Below are 23,954 nucleotides of genomic sequence, written 5' to 3' on the forward strand. Positions count from 1 at the left end.
ACTTGTGGGTTAGGGAGAATAATTGGAGGAGGTGAAAGAAGTATGATATCCATGGGACATCATCTTCATTTAGGAAAGCTTGTTTCAAGAGATTTGGGAAGATCATAAATGTCTAGACCAGACATCTTTTTAGGAGATATTCAAGATAGTTGATTTAAAGTCCTTAATATGACACCCAATATGAAATATTAAGGCTAGGACCCAACAAACTATTTTATAACTTAGAAGAGGGATGCCGTAATCCAAGCTATAAAATATTGAAGGTAGGTGAATGACGATTCACCAATTTCCACCATGAAAAACGAAATAATTTATTAGGTTTTAATTGGATTTGAAAGTCCTAGATCTTTGAGATTCATTGAACTGTTCAAAGGCATGTTTCAATCTCGAGTGTGCCCTTCAGGTTTTGTGACTGGGATGCCGAGGATCACAAAACAAGGTGTGAATAACCATGCAAATATACTTGGTACCCTTAATATTTACCCCTTAATCAGTGTGCCGGTTAACCACACACGCTCCACCGATACTATGATAAATATTAAGTTACCCTTTGCCTACCTTGTTAAGTCCAGGTTAGTGTGCTGGTTAACCACACACGCTCCACTAACGACTTAAGCAAAGTGCAAAGTGTAATTTCATGGGTTAGCACCAAATTCACATTTTCCTAAGTAACTAAGATTGGGTATTAATAAGAGTTTAGTTACTTAGTATTTATCATTAATACTTTTAATGAAAGGAGAATTATAGTCCTTGTCCTACCCGTTCGGCTAACGACCCTCCGCCAGTCAAGGAAGCGGTGGGTGAGAGTGGACACCCATTAAACTGCCATTTTATAGGCAGTAACCTTATACCCCCCTTATAGACCGGCTTCGTGAATGAAGCCTACTAACGGTAAGACTGACTTTACTCTTATACATATATATATATATATATATATAAATATTATTAACTTATAATATTATAAAGTATAAGGGTTGAATTTTAACTTTTAAAATTCTAAGGGCTAACTTGGAATTAAAGTTTTCATAAGTGAAAACTTTTCAAATTCCAAAACTTGAGGGCAAGTTTTGAAACTATTCAAAACTAATTAATTCCATAACTTATGAGTTTAAAATAGTTTTAATTAAAAAAAAACAAAACTCTTCAAGTTCCATAACTTGAGGACAAGTTATGGAAGACTTTAAACTAATTAATAAAAAAAATAACTTTTTTTATTGTAACTTATGGAACTAATTAAGGTTACACTTTTTTTTTAATTTAATGAAGAGACTCTTGAACCTCCATAACTTGAGGACAAGTTATGGAGTCATAAAACCATTTAATTAGAACTAGACTCTTCATTTTGTAACCTTTGCCAACTTTTATGAGTTTTATGATTCTTAAATGTGACTTTTCATATAACTTGAGGACAAGTTACAAAAACACACTTTGGAATCAACTCTTAGATTAAAATGGATTGAAAACAACTATTTCACACAACTTTTCTATTAATCTAAGAACCTCATAAGAACAAGATAATTCAAATCATCAATCTTCAAGAAATTAGCATGAACATACAAACTAATACAAATCTTGAAATTATGACAATTATCTTAGAAATTGGATTAGCATGAACATTACCACATCAAAAACAAGTTTATAAGTCCAAAAACATCTTAGGGTAATGTTCCTAGTCCAATTCCAGCCAAAACAATCGAATATATGCATCCAACTCGATTTTTCAGCTACTTTTGCAAGTATAACAAGAAAACAAGCCTAGGCTCTGATACCACTGTTGGGTTATGAGCATTCTAACACTCCTAAGTGTACATGCAACCCTAAATACCTTGGATCTATGTTTTCTCTATTATACATACAATTATGAACATCCAAGGTATTATCCTAATCTAGCATACAAAATAATAAATATAACAAGATAGAATACATACCTCTTTGATGTAGAATGTCTTCATGAAGCTTGAGTGCCTAGTGCCCCAAGTGTGACACCTCAAATGGTTCACACAACACCAAATACACTTGGAATAACTTGAGAGAAACTTGAACACTCCTTGAAATCGTCTAGCCCTCACACTCACACATTAGTGCACGATTTCTTGAGCCATGAGATTCTTTTATATGGTGGCTATTAGGGTTACACCATGTAACTCATAACTTTACCCATTCCTTATGCTCCATGGATTTTAACCTCCATGGAGTATCCATGGGTCACCCCATGGACTTAGTCCAACATAAGGAATCTTGGATCACAAGCCCACATATATAAGAATGAATGATTTACACAATCAACCCATATATTTAATTAGTCTCCTTTTGATCACTTAATTAATTCCAAATTAATTCTTGATCAATACTAATTAAATAACCTTATTAATATATTAGAACTTATAATATATTAACCAACCTTAAGTGTTATTTCTCTCATTATAGTCTATCCAAATGCATGATGCCATGCAACCCAAATGGACCATGCCGGGTCGGGTCAAGTCTTACCAATTATAGTTATGGACTTAGACATTAATCCAACAGTCTCCCACTTAGATAAGTCTAAAACTATTATTGCGTATGACTTCAGGAACCGATCAGCAATCGTAGCTCTCAAAAGCTTCTGTCGAACTCTGACGTTGTCGATGAACTCTGACCTTTGTCAATGACTTGTCCATTAGATAAGGGATCATATATTCCTCCATTATAGATATCATATGGACTGAGACATGGATTATCAATCATTCTCTCTGTCCATTTGTTGTTTCCCGATTTCCGATTCATGATGACTGACTGATTGAACAAATCAAATCAGTCCTGGCTTGGCCAAGCACTCACATGTATCATCTTTAAATCATCGAGGGGCCCACAGATATCGCTTTTATCCCGAAGGTAAAAGGAATGGATAAACTTCGACTCATATGGCTTGTTCTACTACTTGTTGAATCATACACAAAGGCACGTTTTATAACATCGAGTTACCAATGCGTTTTCGTGCAATCAATGTATAACCAACTCATAGTAACAACTCATATCTCTAGGTTTGAAGAATATAAGATATTATCGTCTCATGATCACTCGTGATAAAATCCATGAAGTGATTCAAATGAGCGCGGGTTGAATCCAATACTCAGAACTTATGAGCACTCATGAGTGTTGTAGCACCACTTTGTCCACCAACTTGGACCTCTACAAACCAACCCATGACAGTATTGATTCATATCTACTTCCAACATATGACCGACTGTGGATGGTTTGAATAACTTAATCATTCAGGAAGAGCGACTTAGTTATTCTGGAAGTCAAAACATGCAAAGTGAAACACAAGAATAAATGAATCAAATATGGTATCAAACCCTATGAATATAAATAAACACTTTTATTTATCACCATACTGATTACTCATTATTCATTGTTTCGGTTTTAGCAACTTTATACTTGAATTTAAAACAATAGTTGTCCCATGCTCCAAGCATGTACACTATGTTTTCTAAACACAAGTCATGCCATACACCAAGTATGCATACTATGTTTGTCTATGATCTTTACTTTGTAAAATAGATCAATTGAACATCACTCCAATGATCCTCTTTTCACAGTCCCAAATCCTTACTGCAAATGCAAGAATTCCAAATTCATGCCATTTACTGAAATCTGTTAGATTCTAAACTTATATGCATTGATCCTCTTAATGATTATGCACAAAGTCAGAAAGACTTGACAACAATCATTACAGAGCATTCCAAAGGAGATCAGCTCCTTGGAAACATCCTTCTTTCATTAAGTTTCCTAATCTTATACAGATTGAATAATTTCTAACTTTGAAACATTTCCATATTCCATTTTGACTATCACTTCTGAACAAGAGTTGCCTCTTTACAGATTATGTCAATATGGTCCTTCCAGAATTAACATTATACTTCCAACTGTCCTTGAGCAACCAATCTTTGGTAAACCTTAGATTGTCCTCGACAATTGCTTAATCATTTTAGTCATATCCAATTCTAGACCTTTTCCCTTCATAATGCCCCAGGCATTTGGAAAATTTTAGAAAGGATGGATATAGCATATGTAATCGATCCTATATCCGAAGCATATGGGACACGATTCATGATGTCTCACATAAAGACTAAACCAGTCTTTTGCTATAATATTTCCATTTCAATTTGCCAAGTTCTCAAAATTCAGATTATGAAAAGGGATGTCGTAATCATAATCGAATTTTGAAGTTCAAGGATGATAAGCACATGCGGATTGATGGAAGAGAAGTAGAATTACCTACTACCAAAGCCAAATTTCTTCCACCGGTGGAACAAACACAAGATTCGGGAGCAAAAACTCCACCGGACCCTTTAAAGAATATACATGTTAAGAAGGAGAGCACTCAACCAGTCATCAACTCAAATAAACTATCGAAGAAGGAAAAGGAGTTGATAACCCTGCTGAATAAATACCAAAAAAGGACTGAGTGGACAATCTCTGATATTAAGGGTTTAAGTCCTTTTTGGTTTGTGCGTAAAAAGAAAGCCAAAGGAAGGTTGAATGTTCCATTGAAGGAGGTGGCAAGAAGGTTGATGTGTTGGAGAGACCCACATACTTAGAACGAAGCATATTAAGGGGCCAAGTCGAGCCAACGACATAAAACAAGGGCGGTTAACCGGGAGGCAACCCGGGGGTATTTTTTCTTTTTCTTTAAAAACATTTCTATTTCTTTGAAGTTTTTGGTTTTTAATGTTCCAAATGCATTTAAGCATGTTTTTAAATCACCAAGCGGACCTCGGGATGCAAAACCATTTCGTTTGAATGAGAGGGGATTTTTTGGGTTCAAAAAGTGGGAAGTGGCAAACAGAGCTGTACACGGCCCGTGTTCATTTTTGCCTTATATTGAACACGAGTCGTGTTCAAGCAAGGCAAACACTTCGACAGTCAGAGGGGTACACGTCCCGTGTCATTTTTCCCTTATGCCCAACACGGGCCGTGTTCAGCCATTTTCTTAATTTTAAACCCCCCAACATGGAACGTGTGATTTTACACTAAAAGAACACGGGCCGTGTTCGTGCTGCAGAACAAATGTGTTTTAAGTCTAAAAATCGGTTTTTATCACCCCATACACCCATAACTCACTACCAAAACAATTTCTCTCTTCCAAGTACCCCTAGGTCCGAAATTTTCACAATTTGTTTTGTGCTTTTGGGCTTGATACTTCATGTAGGCAAGCTTGGGGAGGTTGAAGAGGAGGTTCTCACCACCAACTGCAAGACTCCAAGAACGATTCGGTAAATTCTTTCCATATCTTTAATCGTCCATATTTTGCTTAAAAATTCAATTTGTGTGCACTTGTGATTGTTTGGACTCTTACCCAACCGGGCACCACCCGTCTCCACCTTCCGATGATTAGGTTGTTCCGCCTTCTCCAAGCATCGGGGACAATGCTTATCTTTAAGCTTGGGGAGGGGTAGAGTTGTACATTAGGTGCATTTTCATGTTCGTATTCATATTCATGCATGCATTTTCAAAAAAAAAGATTTTACCTTTCTTATTTTTATTTTCCTTGCATTCTGCATTTATAAAACCCAAAAATATTTTTATTTCAAGTTTTTGCATTCCATCATTTTCATGCACCATCATCATTTTCAAAAAAATAAAAAATAAAAAATTGTACGAGATGATGACACTCTTTACATACGATAGCTCCATAAAGTGGGAAAACGAGAATTCAAATGAAAAACAAAATACTTAAAGTGACCGGATAGTTGCCAGAAGTGTAGCATCAGCTATCATAACTAGGGGACCCAAACACCGTAATTCGAGACCCCGACCTTAGATAATAAAAAAAATGGCATACTGAAACGTTTTTGTGGCCGGTAATAACAGCTTTAGGATGATTTGCTTCTGAATGTTTAAAAAGAATCTTTATCGGCAACTTTGGACCCACAGAACACGGACCTATTTTGTTGACACACGTTACCCTCGCGGTAACAGAGAGCTTAAGTATCAGATCCACACAGTCAAGAAAGAGGAACGGGTGCAACTGTCACATCTAGCACCCAAATCAGAATTTCAAGTACACAAACGAAGAAATTATCAGAAATTCAAAAGTTGATTGAAGAATTCAAAGCTCAAAATGAAGATACAAATCCAAGTTCAATCAAAATCAAAAGCCATCTCAAAGTCAAATATGGAGAATGAAGAAGTGTGTGATATGATACTTGTGGCTCTCGAAAAAGTGAAAGCATAGGAGCTGGGCCCCTTCGGGTGGGCTCACTGTTTCAGCGAAAGCTGATTCGCCGTGACGGGTTCTTAAGGATGCGTTGATTCTGATTCTTGGTCATCTAGTCTTAAGGACATGAGATCTTGGACCGTGTTATTTTCGCCCATAAAGCTAATTATGGTATAAAGTTTAAATAAAACTATGGTTGGATTATTGGGTTACACTGTTTCGTGGTCTTCCTCACTTTGGGAGTCTGTGATAACTGGAAGGTACAAGATGGTCGCTTAGGTATTAATGATTGGAGCCTCATTGATGTAAATTTTGATCATGTTTATATATATTTATAAAAAATTAAATAAATTACTTGTCTTCTTAAATTTTTTTTCTTTGGTTCATTTTGTTTCTTAAGTATCTTTTGTACATATGTTTCTTTTTCATAGTTTTCATTGCATGCATTCATTATTAGCTTTTAGGATCTTCATGTCCCCGTTTGTTCTATATTTCATTTTCCATCTAGAAATCGTCCTGTTTGTCCGGTTCTTGTTCTTTCTTGAGGACAAGAAAGGTCTAAGCTTGGGGAGATTTGTTAGGTGCAATTTGTGCACCTTTTTGCACACCTTTTAGTCCCTTTTTTATGCATCTATTTAGCATAGTTATTCTTCATTTTTATTGCATTTCATCATATTCATGTTAGTCTCTAGAACAACCTTATTTGCACACTTTCATGTCTTTTTCAGGTAAACCGGAGCTTGGAATGCGCTTTGGGAGGTGTCAGGAAGCATTGGTGAAGATTTCGGGATGATCGGGCGAAGAACGAAAAAGTTGGAAAAATCAAGTTTGAATTCGGAGTCAGAGGGGTACATGGGCCGTGTTGGATTTACACTGCAAAATCAACACGGGCCGTGTTGACCAAATGGGAGCTGTTGACCATGCTGAACACGGGCCGTGTCAGTTTAGTGTAAATCAACACGGGCCGTGTTGGCTGCTGAACACAGGCCGTGTCAGTTTATCCTATTTTAACATGGGCCGTGTTCGACCCAAAAACCAACTTTTGGCAGTTTTTCCTATCTTTCATATTACGGGTTGAGGGACATTTTGAGACACACACACAACATATCAGAGCATATTTTGAGAAGGGAATTCGAAGGTTATTGCAAGGGATTGATCAATAATCATTTGGAAACATTATTTCTAGCATTTTGTAAGTTGTAATCACACATTATTTCCATCTTTTGTTCTTGTGATTTGTTCTTAGTCATGTGTGGCTAAGAAACCCTAGTTTCTAGTTCTTGTTCAAAACATGTTGATTGCTTGACTTGAAGCATATGATTTGATGTTTGATTTGTGATTCTATTCTAGTGATTATGTTCTTGTTTAAACTAGAATCCTTTAATTTGATTTGTGTTTGATTGGCCACTTTCATGAATTGAATTTTTGTGTAGTTAGTTAACTTTTAGGGCACCTAATCGTTCTATAAAGTTAATGGTTGGTAACAAACAATAAGTTTTCTTATTGTAGAACATTTATCACATGTTTTCACACTTCCGAGCGTATGAGAAGAAATGAACATTGTTGGGAAGCTTGTACAAACTTAATGCAGTTTTTCAATACAATCTAAGAGCGTGTTTAGGTTGAATTAGTAAAGCTAGGTCTAGTCAAAGAGCGTGTTTTGGTTAGATTTTTTGGCAAGCGAGAGGTATTAGAGCGTGTTAATATCTTTCAGTACCAACTTAAAATAGTAATCACAAATTACATCAAGTCATAATCAGGTTAAATGACAACATTGAGAACTAGAAGTGGAAGCACTTTTACAACTTGTTTACAAATCTATTTCATTTTCTGCATGTTTCAAAGTTGATTGTTATTTTCATTATTTGACTTTTGCAAACAAATCCCCCTTTGTAACCAAAGTACCTTGCGCAAAGAGGTATAGACTTTTATCCCGTGTCTCTGTGGTTCGACCCTGCTTGCCTTGTACTACCTTTTTAGTGCATTAAAGCAGTGTATTTGGAGTCTGTTGTACCCCTTTATTTGTTGGGTTTGACACGCCTAACAGGAAGATTGGCGGTTCTTGAGCCTAGCCGAGTACGATGGGCGTACGTAGGAGTACGTCGGGCGTACTTGCGTAAAATCCAGATCGCGGAGGCTTCAACATATGTTGGGCGTATGAATGGACTTGTTTAAGTTAGGCATCGGGCCCACCTGATTGTATCAGGTCATTTTTTGGGCTTAAGGCCATGTTGGGGGTTCTTGGTCCATATTAGGCCTTAGATGCCTTATAGTTGGGCTTGGATGCCTTTTTGGGTTTTTTATGGATTTGGGCCTTAGGGGGAGGGAGGCCCATTGAGGCAGGGGTAAAGGGGCCCTTTTTGCCTTAAGTTAAGAGTTAGGGTTTTGGACTTAAGTTCGAGATCATCACTTTAGAAGAAGAAGAGCAATCATAGGAGAAAAAGAAGTCATTCGTTCATGAAGAAACCCTAAATCGGTTTTTAAAGGACGAATATATCATTTATTGTTTTGTCAATCATTATTATGCCATGTCATAATAGTTAAGTCAAGTTATCATTTAACCTGTAAGAACCAATTACCGGTGGGTAATATTTGAACAAAACATATAGTTTGTTGGTGTTTTTTGTACAAAAAGTTTACTTGGATGATGTTTTTTGAACATACCAAACTTGGATGATGTTTTTTGAACGATTTTGAAACATAGTTACCTCTTTGAGTCATTTCCTATTGCTTTTTTTCCTTTAATTATTTTTTACCGGTAATTGACGGTTACCAAAGGTCAAATTTGAACAAAAAATGTACTTCGCTGGTGTTTTTTATACAAATGCTTTACTTGGATGGTGTTTTTTGAACACATCAAACTTGAATGATATTTTTTGAACGATTTTGAAACATAGTTACCCATATAAGTCATTTTCCCTTTTACCAAAAACAAATTCCACCTTAGATTAAATCGGTTGGTAAGTCTGCGATCTCTTTCTTTTGGAATATACCATTTTGTGGACCCACTCTCCCTCAATACTAACGTAGAGCACAAAATATATTTTTTCAGTGGTGTCTATTAAAGAAAAGAAATACTCGAAGTAAGAAGTGTTACACGTGGGGTTGAAATATTGTGAAGTCTAGCTAGTATGGAAGTGGAGAATACATATATTGAAAGTTTGGGACTTGTAAAGTATCTACTTTTTTAAAAGAAGCAAAATTTTATATCATACAAAAAAAGACTAGCAAAAAGCCAGTAAATACAATATCAAGGCATAATTTGATTTGTAAAGTATCTATTTTTTTAACAGAATCAAAATTTTATATCATATAAAAAAAGCTAGCAAAGAAGTTAGTAAAAACAATATCAAGGCATAATTTGATTTCTTAACCAAGCAATCCAAATTATCCTGACCTTAGAATTTCTTAAAGTAAACCAATAAAAAGAATGCTCGACAATATTATCAAAAATAAATTGCTTCATATATTCAGAAGATCGAAAAACAACTGCATTCTGATACGACCAAATAACCCATAACACTGTCATAAAATCGACTCCACAATCGATATTTCCATCCCGACGACCGGTCGAGCATCAATCCAATGTAAAAAATCCGTCAGTAAAGAGAAAGAGAAAGTTGGGATCTGCAAATCAAGCCACAATGCAACTTTTCCTCAAATTTGACAAGCCGTCGAGCATTGAAAAAATAAATGAATAATATTATCAATCTCGAGCAGAAAGATAGGGCATAAAACCGAATCCAACTCCACTCCCCTATCCACCAAATTACTTCTAAGAGGAAGCATGTCTAACAAAAATGTCCACAAAAAACATTAATCTTAACCGGAACATAGTTGTTCCATCTAGTATACCTTTCTCCCTCGGGCAAACGTTGATCATCAAGATATTTCCTAGTCGATTTGATAGTGAAAATACCACTAGAATCCAGCAACCAACTCCATTTATCTGGGTTGCAATCAAGAACCGCTCATCTGAGAAGATCCATAAGATTATCTACTCGCAAAGGTTTCACTTTTAAGTTTTAAATGATAAATATATAGAGGTTTTTTTTAAACATCAATGAAGATATTCAATAGATAGAAAAGTCTTTAAGAAGCTAGATTATAGACATTTTAAACACGGTCAATTATATCATCTTGGCCAACATAAACTATCACCTCTAGTGGCTCGTTATTTAATCCAAAAAATACCGAACATCAAGATTTTAATTTAAGAAACTCAAGGTCTTGATTGCAATATAATAAAGACAAAATTCCCAATTATTTTTGTGGTTTACAAAAATTATAGGGTCAGTTGTTTTTTATTTTGTATTATGTGCGTGGTCCATATGGTTTCATTTGTTACAAATATAATACAAAAGATCACAATTTTATCTTCGGTTAAACTTTTTATTAATTTTTATTTTATACATTAAATTTGAGATAATAAAAACACCATTAAACCTATCCATAATCCCCACTTCATCCTCTCCGCTTCGTCTTTCCAGCGACCTTCAAACCCACCGGCTTTCAACCATGATCCACCGGTCTTCGGTTCTCCATCCTTGTCTCCCCCAACTTTTCCAATTTTTCTAAATCTTTTTTCGTCCTATTAACCACCATTATAGAACAAAAACCTGATAATTTCACCTTGTCTTTGTGTGATTAAATCTTGTGTTGGATCTTTGAATTAGATATGTTGACAAGTTCCATCAATGGCAATCAATATGTTTTATCGTGTTTTATCTTTCAGATTCAGACATGCAAATCAAATTCAAGGGGAAAGGGTAAGAAATGAAAACATGGAAACCCACTAAACCACAGGGGAGATAGATTCTATGAATACATGTTCTTCATCCTTGAGAGTTTCCAAAATCTTTTGAGGGTTCTATATACTTTATGGTTACAATATACACACAATTGTAGACTTGGAGAATATTTCTACATGGCTGCGATTCACACACATGAGAATAGAGAGAGAAAAAAAAGAGATAGATAAATAGACAAAGATAGATGTGAGAGAAAGAGAGACGGATAAAGAGGGGGAAGTGAGTGAAATAGATATATAACAATCTCTCTCTCTCTCTCTCTATATATATATATATATATATATATATATATATATATATATATATATATATATATAGAGGAGGGTTCAATTGAGAAAAAAAAAGGTTGACAATGGGGGAACCATTATCAGCCAATCATTTAATGAGCTTAAAAAACGCACGGTGGCAAACTTGTAAATAATCCAAATACATTAATGAACGGTGGCAAATTTGAAAATAATCCAAAAACATTAAACCGTCATGGCACTTGAGTAATTTGATAACACGTCAAATCTCGACAGAAAAACACAATTTCCCTCTTCGATACACCATAACACGAAAACCATTTGTAGAAGAATCGATAAGAAGAAAACCATTTGCAGAAGCATCAAATAACATAAACGAAGAAAAATGTCTTCCGATGAAAGCATGAACGAGACCATTTCCTCACTCTTGACAATGAAAGGTAACCATCGGCGTTTTTTCTCGAGTTTTTAACGATTGCGAATCATTTCTAAAATTATCACTTGATTAGTTGAAATTTCTCGTAATCTTCGATAATTATTAGTTGATTTAGAACTAAAAACATTGTTTTCACACTGTTCATTCTTCAAAAAAGGTTGTTTACTTCAATTTTTTATGATACTCGTTCATTCTCGTAACCCTACTTCGTTATTACTTTATTTACTTGAAATTTTTGTAAGAATCATCCATTATTATTTGATATATAAATGATTTTACATCATCTCTTTATTTTTCATCTTTATTCAAAACTATTATGTCAAAATACAAACGTTACTTAACATTTCGCTTATGTTTTCCTAATATTAACTACTTACCCTTACAGAAACAACACCAACAGTGAAGAATACATATAAACGAAACCCAAGAACAAATCAAAAAGGTAAATAAAATATGTTTTGTTTACTTCTGAACACAAGCAAAACTATTATTCAGTCGTGAATATGTATGTTATATTCACATATGAATAGAACATAGCTTGCTGCCATACATACATTATTCATATGTGAATACAACAAGAATGACTTACATATGTTCTATTCACATCTGAATATAACAAAACATATTCATATGTGAATAAAAAAATATGAATACATATGTTTTATTCAAATATTCAGTCGTGAATATGTATGTTATATTCACATATGAATAGAACATAGCTTGCTGCCATACATACATTATTCATATGTGAATACAACAAGAATCACTTACATATGTTCTATTCACATATGAATATAACAAAACATATTCATATGTGAATAAAAAAATATGAATACATATGTTTTATTCAAATATTCAGTCGTGAATATGTATGTTATATTCACATATGAATAGAACATAGCTTGCTGCCATACATACATTATTCATATGTGAATACAACAAGAATGACTTACATATGTTCTATTCACATCTGAATATAACAAAACATATTCATATGTGAATAAAAAAATATGAATACATATGTTTTATTCAAATATTCAGTAGTGAATATGTATGTTATATTCACATAAGAATATAACATAGCTTGCTGCCATACATACATTATTCATATGTGAATACAACAAGAATCACTTACATATGTTCTATTCATATGTGAATATAACAAAACATATTCATATATGAATAAAAAAATATGAATACATATGTTTTATTCAAATATTCAGTCGTGAATATGTATGTTATATTCACATATGAATATAACATAGCTTGCTGCCATACATACATTATTCATATGTGAATACAACAAGAATCACTTACATATGTTCTATTCATATGTGAATATAACAAAACATATTCATATGAGAATAAAAAAATATGAATACATATGTTTTATTCAAATATTCATTCGTGAATATATATGTTATATTCACATATGAATAGAACATAACTTGCTGCCATACATACATTATTCAAATGTGAATACAACAAGAATGACTTATATATGTTCTATTCACATATGAATATAACAAAACATATTCATATGTGAATAAAAAAATATGAATACATATGTTTTATTCAAATATTCATTCGTGAATATCAAACTCATTTATCTTCTACTTACTATTGAATGAAGGTAAGAACACTAACATTTCCGATAAAGATTCACCAACAATGAGAGAAACAAGATCAATGCAGAAGAGGAAAAATGCGAAAGGTACAAAATTCCTATCATATCTAATATATTCATATATGAATAAAATTGTATATATTAGATATATTTTTGTAATAAATAAATATTAATAAATCAACGAGCATATATCATATTCATATATCAGTAACTTATTCAAATATTATATGTTTTCATTTCCCAGATAAAAAAGAAACAAAAGTACTAAAGAAAATAAAGCAGAAAAAGCAGAAAAAGTCCATCAAAAAGGAAAACTCCTGAAAAACAACAACTACAAGATTCAGACTCTGATTTTGAAAGTAGTCATCCATCGAAGAAGGCAAAAAAAAGGAGTCACCAATCAAAAAAGACAAAAAAAAAAAAACCAATGGTAAAAGAATTTTACTCAATGAAAAACAGATGTTCACCAGAGGCATTACTATCTATAATCCTTGGGATGAGCAAAGAACAAAAAGAATCTGTAAGATCTATGGGTTTTGGAGCTTTGTTAAAAATGAAAATCACAGATATACCACTGAAGCTGGGATTTTATGTTCTTCAAAAATTTGATTCTGAGAGAATGGTGATAGATATTGAAGGAAAGGAACTGAAAGTAACAGCAGAGTCTGTTCATGACATGTTGGGCATACCAATTGGTGGAACCAAACTTACACAACTGGATCAATGGCCTAAGGATGATACAAGTTATGATGAATGGAAGCAACAATTTAAAAAAGATTCAATCATCCGACTGAGTGCAATCAAAAATGTTATTGTTTCTACCACACAAGCTGATTTCAATTTCAAATTGAACTTCTTAGTTCTTTTTGTCAACACGTTTTGCGAGTCAACATCAATGGGAAGATGCAACCTGTTTCCCTTTAGTTATATTTCAAGAAAAACAGATATCAGCAACATAGACTGGTGCAGCTATGTTTTGGACTGTCTTGTCAGAACAAAAAACTCATACATACCATACTCAGATACCAGCTTCTTTGTTGGACCTTCAGCTTTCTTGGTGGTAAGTTATTATAATGTTTATACTCAATTTTTAATAATATTGATTATTCATAAACTAATAGCAAATATTCATATATGAATAAGAAAAATATATTTGTTCACACGTAATGCTTTACATTACTTATTCATATATGAATAAGTAAAAAATAATATTACTTGTTCATATATGAATATCAATTAGTTATCATTTATGTGCAGTTGTTCTATGCTGATAACATCCACTCAGAAGCTTTAACAGTAACACATAAACGTCCAACAATTTGTTATTGGAGTTCAGAGAAGATTAGATATCGAGAGACATTTGAACAAGAAAAAGGTAGGTTTGGACTTGGAGAATTAAACGAAGAATTTGTTAATGAACAAGATGAAGGAGATACAGATCTTGAAGACAGTGATTCTGATAAAGATGAAGATCATTCTGTTGAGGTAATTAGTTTTAACATGTTAATAATATATGATTACATTAAATTATTATATTAAATTCTAATCATATACTTCTTTTTGTTACATAGGCATATGAATCAAAAATATCAAAAATGCTTAATAGTTTTGAGAGGATGAAGGAAAAGCTGAATTCAAAGCTTAATGATGCGATGACAAAGTTCCCTGAAAAGGAAAGTTTTAGAATTTTCAAAGAAAAGATGACAAATATGATTGTTGAAGAAAAAACTGAAAGCACAACACTTTTTAATTTTCCAAGTAATGAAACTGGAGTTGAAGGAATCAATTTGACACCAATAATGGGTCAAAAAACAAATGATCAAAAAGAAAATGAAGATAAAGAGGGAAATGGTGAAGAAGTCAGTGATAATGATGCAAGTCAACCAGAAGTAGATTATTTGCTTGATTCAAATGAAGCAGAGAATGAAGGAATAAAGAATGATGCAGATAAGAATAAAAAAGAAGGTGAAATTGGAGTAAAAGAGAAAGATGGAAATAGGAATGAAAATGAGAATGATTTAGAGGAAAAAGATGATCATGCTGAGGAAACAAATAATCATGATGAGACTATTCAACAAACTGAAAATGAAAATTTGTTGGATAAAGTTGTTGACAACATTGTGGACAATGTCCTTGGAATTGGAATTTCAAGTTTAAATAGTCAAGAAGATGAAATCTGGAATCACCCTGAAATGAAAACTATTTTCGATAATATTGATATAGGTAAATTTTGTCTTACTTTTATTTTAAAAAAATATATAAAAATATTAATACACAATAACAATTTTGTTTGTTAAATTTTGACCAGGGTCGCCAATGAGTACAGGTAAAACTAATACTCTTGCAGAAAAGGAAAAATCAGAAGGTGTACATGAACAAGGAACAAAAGTTGAAAAAACAAAGGGAGATATATTACAATATTTATATTGATATTTTTAATAACATTGTTTATTCATAAGTGAATAATACACTATATAAATGAATAAAAAATAAAAAATATTCATATATGATGTATATGTTTCAGGCAAGGAAAACTCTGAAGATAGAAATGAAGAAGGAACAGAAGCAAAGAACACGAAAGATGGAGGTGAAGATAAACATACAGAAACTGAGAAAGGAAATGCAGAAGATAAAGGTAAATAGTTGAATCACTAATAAATGAATATAATAAGTTTTATTATTCACAAATAAATAACGCAATATAAAAAAAATAAAATTTTAATATTTCTTATTCATAAATAATGATATGCATTACTTATTCATAAATGAATACATTACTTATTCACATATGAATTACTTAATCAAAGTTCTTTATCTTTCAGGAAAGAAAAAGTCAGAAAATGAAAACAAGAAAGGAGAAGAAGCTGACAAGACAAAAGGAAATAAAGGAGGTAACAATTTGGATAAACATTTCAAAATATAAACTCAAATATTATTATAATTAACTTACAACTATTTATATGATAAATCTCCTGGCATGCAGATACTCATCCAAGCTTTAGTCTAGGTCTCAGTCAAGATTCAGATCAAACTTCAAGTAAAAAATCTAATGAATCTTCACCAAAAAAACCACTTACAAAGAAACAAATCAAAGACGACCATCAGAAGGTTGTTATCAGATTAGCAAAGAAAAATGTTCTTAATCCAAATCCAATCTCTGTATCAATTCCTACTGAAGAAGGACCATCAAAGCGTGATCTGGATCAACCAAGAGAGAAGAAGCTTGCTGATGCTTTCAAATCACCTTTCAAATGCAGAATAACAGACACAAAAGCCAAACTGACACATCATGAGAGTATTGTCTGTGAATGGTTGTTCAACTTACAAGGCAATACATCGTAAGTAACTTTATTTTATATACATTCATATATGATTATTATATAGATAATAATCTATGACATTTTGATTACATTTTTGCAGAGATGTGGTTGTTCAGACAAAATATGGTCAAATAACAGAAAGAGCAGTTATGGAAAGTCTATATGCAAACACAGAGATTTTTGGAGAAGTTTTAGACACTTGGTCTGATTTACTTAACCACCAAGAACTGGAAAGGGATTTTGGAAATTCACCATACAGACTCTTCTTGAAAGTTGGAGTTTCTGTAAGTTTATGTTCTAACCTTAATTCCTTCCTTATTGATAAATGAATACACCAATATGATGTATTCATTTATGAATATTATATTTTTTTACAACTGAAATTCACATATGATTACACAAATATGAAGTATTCTTTAACATAATTATATATATTCAACTGAAATTCACATATGATTATATTGGTTCTTATCTAACTTCAACATTGTCTGATGAAAGAAAGTATGAAAAATTCAAGGAGAACTTTCATGACAGTATCAATGGGTACAAAAAAATCTTGAACATAAAAGATATTGACATGGTATGTTAATTAAAGTTGTTTTTTATATATATTTTATGAACAAAATACTTACCATTATATACATAAAAACAGGTATTCTTTCCAGTTGTTAGAAGTGCTCACATTTTTGTGATTGTCTTCAACTTAAAGAAATCATCAATTGAAATTCTAGACAATAGTGCAGTTGAGGGGGATTATGAAGGGAAATACGGAGTAATATTGAAACCTTTGGTATGTACCCAATTCACAACAACATAAAAGAACCAATTTATTACATATCTAACTTTTATTTTATTTAATGATCAGAAAAATTTGTTTGTGAGATACTTTAAAGAAATAAACCATCCAAGAGCAAATGCAATCTCAAAAGAAAGTATCAAACCCCAACGACTTGAAATGTCATGGAGAACAGTTAAAAAACAAAGTTGATTGTGGGGTCTTTGCAATGAGACATATGGAGACCTATATGGGACAACCACTCTCAAAGTGGAAACCAGGTCTTCATAAAGAAAGTGCAGTTCAACAAACTACTTTAGAGAAGCTCAGGCAAAGATATGCACACATAATGCTAACTTCTGAAATTAACATGTTGAAGGCTAAGGTGTTGGATCTTGCTGAAAAATATCAAAAAGTTGAATTCAAAGTGCGTACTGATCATGCATACAAGGCTATGCAAACAATTCAAAAAAGGTTAAAAGAATATTGATGATTGCTTGTGAAGATGAAAGAATGTTGAAGTGTGATGCTATAGAACAGTTTGTGTTGAAGATGAATGGATTTGAAGTACATGTAAGATGATTCTGCGAAACAAGTTTTAAATGGTTTGTTAAATGTTCGTTTCAATATTTTGTGAAATGCTTATGAACAGCTTTTATTATCTTGTGTTGAATGATTATGTGATAGAAACAACTTCGCTTATTTCTGTCAGTTTTTTATATTTAAATATTTTCAAAGTTTATTTATGTTTATTCATAAATGAATACGAATATGATATATTCATTTATGATTAAATTAGGAGTAATATGTCAGTATAACAAAGTTCATATATGAATATAACAAATTTCAGATATGAATATAACTAACTTATTAGTAGAAACAAGTTTGCTTATTTATGTCATTTTTTTATATTCAAATATTTTCAAACTTTATTTTTATTTATTCATAAATGAATACGAATATGATATATTCATTTATGAATAAGTTCAAAGTAATATGTTAGTATAACAAAGTTCAGATATTAACATAAAAAAGTTCAGATATGAATATTACTTATTTATTAGTATAACAAATTTCACATATTTGTATTCATTTATGAATAATTTACAATATCAATATAACTTATTTTATAGTAATTTAAAAAACAAATATCAACATATCAATTTACCATATCAATATAAATGTGTATTATTCATACATGAATATTATTGATTATTGTTTTTATCTGCATATATTCATAAATGAATAAAACCAAAAAACATAAAAAAAAAACTAACAAATCCCGAACTGTCTTTTGCTGATTTAGCAGCTCCAACTCTTTCTGGACAAGTACGTAAATTGTGTGGAACTCGTTTTCCACATCCTGAACACATTCTATGTTCTTTTTTAGAATTTTCATATGCTACTTCACCTGCACTTGGAATTCTTTTCTTGATTCCAGAACCTTTATTGCTTTGAACTTCAGGAACATGAATATTAATCTCTTCTGGAATAGGAATAGTAACACCCAAAAGCTTGCATACGACTTCACCATCTGTCTTGCTTTTCAATCCAGGAGAAATATAATCACTCTCAAATTCCTTCAACAACATTTGTTGTTTCTCAGCAAATAAAGCCAATCTCTTTTTGTCATCTCTTACAATATCCAAACATGATTCAAAACTATAATATGAATCATTGACTAGCTTTACATTCTCACAATCACCTGAATCGGATTTAACATAACTAAAACGATAATTTCTTGATATCACATCCTTTCTCCATCTCTTCAAAATGTACCTTTCAGGAATTTCTTTAACACCACATCTCATCATTATCGTAAAAGCATGTCTTCATAAAACACCCATACGCTTAAAATGTTCACAACTGCAATTTATTTCTTTCTCTTCAGCTTTTATTTCAACCTGATACAAAAACAAAATCTACACATTTACATTCATATAAGAATACTCATATCAACACTCATATATTCATATATTCATATAATATTCATATATTCATATATGAATATTGATATTCATATATGAATATTCTCATATTCATATATGAATATTATTACATTTTTCATAAAAAAACTAGTAAAATTACCTTAAATTCATTTTTAAAATCACTTTTACTGTTGTTGTGCTGCACAATGTAAACTTCCCAACCATCTTCAATACCAACGTATGAGTATGTACAGAAAAAACATGCTTTATATATTTCTTTTTGCACCTCAAAAAATAATGTACTTGTATAAACCTTTGATGCTTGCAGTTCTATTTCTCGAGGTGTTTGCATTTTATATGATGCTTTCTTTGATGCCTTATCAAGCTCTCGTTGAGTATTCCTTTGCTTTTGAATGACAGTGTCGTAATTCATCATGAAATTCAAAAGTAAGTTCCCACTTTCTGAGTATGTATTAAAGAATGAATTCATACTATCTGACCTCGATGTAGTCTTCATCAAACCACACATTGGAATATCACTAAAATATCCAGGTATCCATGAATCACGTATTGTAAACATGTCTTTAAACCATCTTGTGTCTTCAAGATTGAATTCCTTCATAAGCAAACCCCACTTCACCTCAAAAACATCAGGTTTCATATTAATGTCCCAAACAAGCTTCGAAAACCTTTTTCTAAAGTCTGTGTTCGTAAATAAATCATCTGATATCTGTATTAAAACAAAAATATTCATAAATGAATAAATAATAATAAGTAAAATAACAATCAATATTCATAAATGAATATACTAATAAGTAATATATTTGAAATATATTAAAATAATACATTTTTTTCAACTTTTTCATTATATGCCACATACATAATCGGTGCTTTGAATTACGAAACACATTCTCAACAGCTTGTTTTATTGCAGCATCTTGATCGGTTAAAACAAGTGTTGGTTCTTTCCCATGAGTTTTAAGAAATGCTTTAAGCAACCAAGAGTAAGACTCAATGCTTTCATTGCTTAGCAACCCAGATCCAACAGTAACCGATTTTTTATGATGGTCAATAGCAGTAAACGGAACAAAAACCATTCGATACCTAACACACAAAAAAAATGTTCATTAAAGTCAATTTTTGATGTATTAATAAGTGAATATAAAAATATTCATATATGAATAAGCTATAAACAAAAGTAGATAAAATAACTTACTTGTTTGTTCGGAAAGTCGCATCAAACGAGATAACATCACCAAATTCAGCATAATATGCCTTCTCCATTTCATCAGCCCAAAACATACAGTCCAAAACATCATCTTGACAATTAAACTCAAATGAGTAATTTGGATAGTGAGCTCGACGGTCATTCATTGTGTTTACTATCATTTGGGCATCTTTATAACCAATAACCCTGTTGATATCTCTCCTTAAATTTTTATAGTCAACTACTTTGGGCTTTACAAACTCATACCCACCTCTCAGACTTGCCCTCAACTTATGAGCCATAGTTGGACCTATTTTTGATGTGGAAGCACGCACAATAAACTCTTTTTCTGAATATGACATTTGTCTCGCTTTTTTTAAATCGCTTCTCTTCTCAAGTGGATGGTTGTGAAGTTCATCAAACTGAAAAACTTTATAATCTGGAGTTCCATACACAGATTCAAATATAATCTTTGCTTGACAACCAATAGCTCTTGAATTTGAATTTCGTTTCCTCCTAAAACCACTTGTACCTAATGTGTCACAAGATTTCTTTTTCTGTTTGCCACCACGATTACATATAACATGTTTCTTCTTTATAATCTTGTTATCAAACCTTGACTGTGTGCTCAGTCTAACATCAAAACCACCAATTTCAGCATACTCAGAATACATTTTGATAGCCAACTTTAATGATTTGAAGATTAAACCCTTAAATGGAATAAGTTGAACAGGTACATCTGGCTTATAGACATGTTCTCCAATTATATCATCACAGTATTGCACATCATGTACTGAACTTGAAGATTCACCACCTAAAATAATAATGCATGAATAAATCAATAATATATGAATAAAACAATCATATATGAATACATGAAACTCATATAAATAAAACAAAAAACATTCATATATGAATAAAACATTCATATATGAATACATAAAATTCATGAGGATTCAAAATATATAAAATAAAACATAACTTATTCATATATGAATAAAACGAAAAAAATAATAAATTCGAAATTACAATTATCACACGTTTATTCATATATGAATAAGACAACAATTTATTCATATTAACATATTCATATGTAAATAAATGATAATAAACAAAATTTAAAACAACAAAATAATTCAATAACTGATACTTTCAAACAATGAGTTCTCAACATCTTTTTCTTCACTCTCACTCATAGAAGAATACAAATCACCATCAATAACACTAGAATTCGACATAATACACCAAATGATCTATATAAATAAACAAAAACAATCTTAATATCGAATGTATCTCACAAAAAAAGTCGTAAAGATGAAAACCTGGTTAATTTCGAATATATCTCACCTCAATGTACAAAATATCTTAAAGAAACTTAAATCATATATGATCAGATGATGTAATTAAGCAATCTCTATCAGCACAGAGCGTAAAAACTACAACGATATATCCGATTAAAAATTAAATCAACTCCGATTTGAAATAAATATCTCAAACTACTTAACAAAAATCCGATGAAATAACTCCAATACATATTCGAAACTTGATAATCTTGATAATGAACTCCGATGAAACAACTCCAAAACGAAGATAATAAGCGTAATTCCAAACAAATTATAAAAAGCAATAATCTTGATAATGAACTCCGATCTATCCGATTCAAACGATATGCATACCTGATAAAATCGGAAACCGAATACGAAGTAGAAAACTGAAACACAGATGCGAAACTTCACGATTAATGGAATGAATACGTATAATTGCTAACGAGTTATATAAAGAAAATAATCTTGATAATGAATTCCTCATATCCGATTCAAACGAGCTAAAGATATCATCAAATTGGAAACTGATAACAACGAACAGGTAAGTTCTATGTAAAAGAGTTGCTAATTTACAAAGATACCCTTAATGAAAATGGACAAGCGTATTTTTTTTAATTTGAACATGTTAGATAAATGATTGGCTGAGAATGATTCCCCCATTCTCAACCTTTTTTATTTTCTCAATTGAACTTACCTCTATATATATATATATATATATATATATATATATATATATATATATATATATATATATATATATATATATATATATATATATATATATATATATATCAAAACGTTTTGAGAGTTCCGAAAACCTTTTGAGGTTCTATACTTTATGGTATACAATAAATACACAATTTAAGACATGGAGAATGTTTCTTCATGGTTGTGATTCACACACATGAATAGATAAATAAAAAAAGAGATAGATAGATAGACAAAGATAGATGTGAAAGATGGATAAAGAGGGGGGGGGGTACAGCTTCCATTGAGTCTCTAAATGAAAATGAATGAGTCTCTGAAGCTACCCTCACTCAATGCGAAGAACTCTCCGCCCAAAGCTTTCCTTTCCCGGAGCGAGCCCTACCTGGAGCAGACAACTCTTGATCTTGACTGGCAACGGAATTCTCGGCACTCACTTTCCTGGGCCTTCGATCGATCTTTTGTGGGAGAAGTCTCTTAGTACGGGATAGAAGGGGCAGCTGCTGTGGGAGTAAGCATAAACAAGCAGTAAGCCAACCACCAATCTATCTCAATGCCATCGGCAAGCTGCTACCTCGGGGCTATTATCCCGGGTTGTTCTAAGACTGAGACAGAGAATAATGAATTCGAATATGCTATAATAAGAACACTTATTAAATCCGGATCTATTTTAAACAAGGTGACACCTTTCCGGCAACTACTCCCGGGAAAACTGCAACTACCTTCGAATAACTTTAGAATTCAGTTACAGAGAAATTCAGCAAGAAGCTTTCGGGTTGGAAAGGTGCCCGCCCTCTTAGGTCAAGCTGGTAAGGCCTTGTTTTTAATGAAATCCACTCTTCAAAGCTTGCCTTTATTCCCTCCTTGTCCGGGGTCCCGAAAGGAATGGCTGGTAGGATTGAAGGAATTCGGACGAAATGTCCACGGTCTGGTGTTGGAGGGAGAGACAGAATTCATCTCATCGCATGGGAGAAGGCTCTCTGAAGCTTCGATTTGGAGGCTTGGGCTGGAGCTCTAGCTAGTTGGACTAGAAGCTAGTTATTCCGGTCTACTTATTGGGCAGGCCGGCACTCCTTCATCCCTTCGTTCCAATCCATCTAGACTACTATGGCAACCCGTACTAATTGCCCTTGCACTGATACCGGTAAGGGGAGCGTCGGCCAGAAGATAAGGGGAAAAATCGCACAGACTTCTATACAGGGAAGGACCTTATAATTATAAGAAATGAAAGATTTCAAAAAGCAGGTTAGGTACTTCCAACAGGAGAATAAGAAAGGAAGAAATAAGAATGGAGAAAAAGGGAAATGGAATTCTTCACAAAGGGAGGGAACGCAAGGGGGACAACACTAAGAAATCGGAAAAGGGGTCAAAGG

General features: G+C 32.5%; 2 protein-coding genes across 2 annotated transcripts; both read right to left on the reverse strand.

The window, feature by feature from the left end:
- Positions 1–18,115: 18,115 nt before the first annotated feature.
- Positions 18,116–19,230, reverse strand: LOC145139373 (uncharacterized). The gene is made up of 2 exons (XM_079073218.1): positions 18,694–19,230; positions 18,116–18,121 (listed from the first exon to the last, which is right to left on the reverse strand). The coding sequence occupies exons 1-2, from the start codon at positions 19,228–19,230 to the stop codon at positions 18,116–18,118; spliced, it is 543 nt and encodes a 180-aa protein (XP_078929344.1).
- An 18-nt stretch (positions 19,231–19,248) lies between these two features.
- On the reverse strand, positions 19,249–21,789 carry LOC145139374 (protein FAR1-RELATED SEQUENCE 5-like). Its single transcript, XM_079073219.1, has 5 exons — positions 21,702–21,789; positions 20,561–21,365; positions 20,253–20,448; positions 19,505–20,074; positions 19,249–19,320 (listed from the first exon to the last, which is right to left on the reverse strand). Exons 1-5 carry the CDS (start codon positions 21,787–21,789, stop codon positions 19,249–19,251), a joined length of 1,731 nt encoding a protein of 576 aa, XP_078929345.1.
- Between the last annotated feature and the right edge of the window lie 2,165 nt (positions 21,790–23,954).

This window comes from Lactuca virosa, chromosome 9 (genome assembly GCF_052849685.1).
Source record: "Lactuca virosa cultivar CGN04683 chromosome 9, Lactuca_virosa_CGN04683_v6, whole genome shotgun sequence".
In the NCBI taxonomy this organism is placed as follows: Eukaryota; Viridiplantae; Streptophyta; class Magnoliopsida; order Asterales; family Asteraceae; genus Lactuca; species Lactuca virosa.

What these genes read in the sequence shown, in the direction of transcription:
- LOC145139374 (XM_079073219.1), bottom strand. Translation starts at nt 21,789, where the DNA reads ATGTCGAATTCTAGTGTTATTGATGGTGATTTGTATTCTTCTATGAGT. An exon ending in TAAAACAAGCTGTTGAGAAT is followed by an intron (nt 20,075 to 20,252) that starts GTGTTTCGTAAT and finishes GTTTTAATACAG; the next exon opens with ATATCAGATGATTTATTTAC. An exon ending in ATTTTAAAAATGAATTTAAG is followed by an intron (nt 19,321 to 19,504) that starts GTAATTTTACTA and finishes TTTTTGTATCAG; the next exon opens with GTTGAAATAAAAGCTGAAGA.
- LOC145139373 (XM_079073218.1), bottom strand. Translation starts at nt 19,230, where the DNA reads ATGATGAGATGTGGTGTTAAAGAAATTCCTGAAAGGTACATTTTGAAG.